Source organism: Corylus avellana, chromosome ca2 (genome assembly GCF_901000735.1).
Source record: "Corylus avellana chromosome ca2, CavTom2PMs-1.0".
Taxonomy (NCBI): domain Eukaryota; kingdom Viridiplantae; phylum Streptophyta; class Magnoliopsida; order Fagales; family Betulaceae; genus Corylus; species Corylus avellana.
In genome coordinates, this window is record NC_081542.1 from 19,285,252 (window position 1) to 19,289,659 (window position 4,408).

The window sequence follows — 4,408 nt, forward strand, 5'->3', positions numbered from 1 at the left end:
AAGCGAGCATAGCTCTGAGACATCCTCTGTGGTACATGTGTCCACATGGTAATATAAGTAAATGTTCCTCAGCTACAAATTCTGCCAGACAGATACGACACTCTGTGGCTCCAAAACCAACGTCTTCCCCAGGAACAAACGTGTGAGTAGGCACTGGAATCACTGGATTTATATGGATTAGGGAATTATAGCAACGCCATAAAAGTGATAGCAGAAGAATCAATATTGAGGCCATCGCTATAGCAACAAAGATATCTAGAAGCGTAGACTTGTACCAATTATCCTCATCAACAGCCAATCCTGCTCTGAAAAACCCAAACAAAGTAACAACGTAGATGAGCCAAAGAACCTGCAAAGTAATTTAACTCAGATTTAGTACATGGGTATATAAGTAAAATTAGAAGAAAAAAATCTATTTAATCATTAAATTAAGAGAAAATGACTGGGGAAAGTGGGGAGCTTAATTGTTAGAGTAATTTTTTTTTTTTTTTTTAATTCGTTTTATATATATTGATAATGGGTTTTAGGAGAGTTGGCAAAATTTTCTTGGAGTTTGATTAATTATTAGGGTTATAAAAGCGGTTGCGGCTAGTGGTTATTGGCTAAAATTGCTAACCGCAGCTGCCTAAGACAGCAACCGCTCCGCTTAGGCGGTTAGCAGTTATTTTTTAACCGGCAGTTAGAGGTTATTAAAATCAATAACCGACGGTTTTATAGCTACTTATTTATATGGGCTTTTTTACTTATTTTAGGTCTTCATTGTGCCTATTTTTTGGGCTTATTTTAAATAGTTTTAAGCAATCCACTAATCCAGATACAAATGAAAAGAGTCCTAGCACAAGCAAATACAAATCTCAAATCTAAACAAACACCAACATTAGGAAATCCAAATACAAATTCCAAATTCAAAACATAGAAAAATATTAAATAAGCCCGACATATTCAATTATAAAATATAAAATATAATATATATATAAGGGTAGGCGGTTAACGGTTATTATAATTAACCGCTTTTCTCTACCCCTAAAACCGCTAACCGCCTTAGGCGGTTATCGGTTTCTAATAACCACCTACCAAAGCGGTTATGCAGTTAGCGGTTATTAACCATTTTTCCCTATCCCTAAAACCGCTAACCGCCCCGCCCTAGGCGGTTATCGATTTTTAATAACCGCTTACCAAATCAGTTATGCGGTTAGCGGTTAGCAGAACAGTTATAACCGCCCCGGTTGAACACCCCTTTAATCGTAAGCTTGAAAATCACCCAGCCAAACCCTAATCTTCTAAAACTTTTCACCCATATTCGACCTCCTTAGAGAAATGTTTCTTGAGAAGAGGACAACTCTAGCTAGCCATGCCTTGCCGCATAGCCGGGAGTGAATTTCTTAGTCTCTTTTGGTGAAACCTTAGCCTAAACAGCCAAAGAAATCCTTGTGTTCGATCTAATTCACGCGTTGAAGAGTGCATCCCGTTAGAAAATATGCAAAGGAGGAGAATATTTCGGGCAACCACTTTAAGGAGGTTTTTGTAAGATCAGAATTAACTAGGTTAAGTGAGATATGCATGCATGCATGGCTTGAATCTTCAAACTTGTAGTGAAGTTAAATGAATGATCGCTGAGCATTTTAACCTTTTAAGGATATGAGGTAATTAATTTAAGAATATATTCCTTACCCCTTCCAAATGCAAGATTTATTTAAATTTAATGATTATTGTTTATAGAAATGCATATTCTTTAATTGTTTATTACTTGCAAAGTATTGTTATATATATATATATATTAGACAATCATGAAGACAGGCAACTAGGTGACTGAGAATGATGCATAAATTATATATAGACTAAGGTTGAGGGAAATACATTATGATTGTTCTGGGCTTTCTACTGAGCCTCCGAGGCTCTAAGATAACAAACCTAGGCATATTTGGCCCGATTCATTACAACTAACTATCAATTTTTTTTTTAAAACAAAAAGTAATGTATAAACATTAATTTACAAACAAACGATAAAAAAAAGAAGCAAATAAAGAGATATAATGAGAGAGAAGCACGCACCAAAGTAGTAATTAGAGCCATCGATCACCAGTAGGAGATCGATCAGAACAAGGAATAATGGTGAAGTTCTACTGACCAAGCTGTGGAAAGTTGATTTCCTCCCAACGAATCTTGGATCTTCGAATTTGTGGACAAATAGATTTATTAATTAGGTAATCATACAAGAGAAATTCAACCAACTAATCAAATTACCATTTTATTAGATAATAAATTAATAAGTCTAACCACAATCACAGACTAGAAAAATTCAACCAAATAACAAGGCCCAACCCTTTGAATTGAACAGCAAATTAAGAACCAATCCAAGAAGAAGACAGATGCACAAGCACACATAATCCAAGCAGAAGAAATGCCTCCCTGGTTTTCATTCCATGTTTGATCCTGAGGATTTCAAAGTCTTCAACAATCCTGCCTTTTACTTTATATTGACTCAAAATATTTTTTTTTCATGAGGCCCCTTAACAAGAAAAACAATTATACCAAATCAATCTATCTAAACAGACCAGAGATGAGCAGAAACAAAAAACTGGAAAATATATTTTGTGGGCAGAAACAAGAAACTATGGAAGATCGAACAAGTTGCATGCAACCAAAACAGAAGAAGACATGCTAAAGAAGATCAAAAGAAGAAAGAGATTCATGGTGAAAGAAAGTGATCAATCTCACCTTGATATCATTTAGGAGAACTCCATGAGAAATCCACTTTGTAAATATCAGACGATGATGGAAGGTAAATCAGAGACTTCAGAGAGAATGAGAAATGATTTAAATAGAAGAGAGGGCTTAGTAAAAAAGTAAGCATCCACTTGAATAAAATGGAAAATTTCAGGTTTTTGTTTGTAATTATTGAAGTTATTCCTGGTCAAATGAGAAATACTAGTACATGTGCTTCTGCATCTGTCTTTTTTTGATTAATACAAATTGATCAGAATTACCATTTACTCTGAGAGGGCAATATGCCAACATTCCACTCGTTCTATGTTCCATAAGTTGATCATTAATTAATACGACGTGGCAAAACAACTGGTTTTGCCCTTGGAGCGATAACCAGTCATCTTCCACTATTTTCTTTCTGCCATTTCTGGCTATGTTAATGGCAGTTCCACGTATCTTTTTGATCCAGTAGTTAGGGTTTTTGGCTAGAGCTGATATTGCATTTGCATGCATGATTTTCACACGTGTTTAAGTACTTTTGTACGTTGGTTAATTAATAATTAATATCTTCTTTCCCCCCAAAAAAAGAATAATAATATCTTCCTTAATAATTACCATATGTAGAGGTATACTTGATATTCTCAATTCTGGAATTATGCCTTCTAATATGAATACGACCTTTATAGCACTCATACCCAAGACCAGTAATCCGGAAAGTGTGTATGATTTCCGACCCATAAGCCTCTGTAATGTAGTCTATAAATTAGTATCAAAAGTACTCGCCAATAGGCTTAAGAAGGTCCTTCCTCATATTATTTCCCCATCTCAAAGTGTCTTTATGCTGGGGAGACTAATTACAGATAATATTTTAGCTGCTTATGAAACCATACATACTATGAATACTAGATTGAAGGGTAAAAAGGGTTTTATGGCGGTTAAATTAGATATGAGCAAAGCATATGACCGAGTAGAATTGAGATTTTTGGAGGCAGTAATGAGGAAAATGGGGTTTGATGAGAGGTGGATACGGTTGGTGATGATGTGTGTCTCCTCAGTCCATTATGCGATTTTGATCAATGGGGAACCGTGTGGAGATATTACTCCCACGAGGGGGCTTAGGCAAGGAGACCCTATTTCTCCCTACCTATTTCTCATATGTGCGGAGGTCTTGAGTTCCATGGTGACACGGGCAAATAGGGATGGGCTATTATCAGGGGTTCCCACTTCTAGAAGGGGACCCAAGATTAGCCATCTATTTTTTGCAGATGACAGTTTGTTGTTTTGCATGACTACTCATGCCCAGTGGAGTAATTTGTCGGCTATTCTGTGGACTTATGAGGAGGCATCGGGGCAAAAAACGAACAATAACAAGACCACAATTTTTTTCAGTAAGAATACTCCTATGGGAGAGAAGGAGACCATTATTGAATTTGCAGGGATTCCAGCTACTTATACATATGAAAAGTATCTGGGATTGCCAGCTTTGGCGGGTTGATCTAGAATGAAAGCTTTAAAAAATATAACGGAGAGGGTGCGGAAAAGACTCCAAGATTGGAAGTTAAGATTCCTCTCTCAAGCTGGGAAGGAGATATTCTTGAAAGCGGTCATCCAAGCTATCCCGTCGTATTGTATGAGTATTTTGCTCCTTCCACAATCGCTGTGCTCCGAACTCAACCCCCTTATGACAAGGTTTTGGTGGGGT

The 4,408-nt window shown here is 36.6% G+C and overlaps 1 protein-coding gene across 1 annotated transcript; it reads left to right on the forward strand.

The window, feature by feature from the left end:
• Positions 1-3,601: 3,601 nt before the first annotated feature.
• LOC132169248 (uncharacterized mitochondrial protein AtMg01250-like) lies at positions 3,602-4,201 on the forward strand. Its single transcript, XM_059580312.1, has one exon. The coding sequence runs from the start codon at positions 3,602-3,604 to the stop codon at positions 4,199-4,201; it is 600 nt and encodes a 199-aa protein (XP_059436295.1).
• The last annotated feature ends 207 nt before the right edge of the window (positions 4,202-4,408 follow it).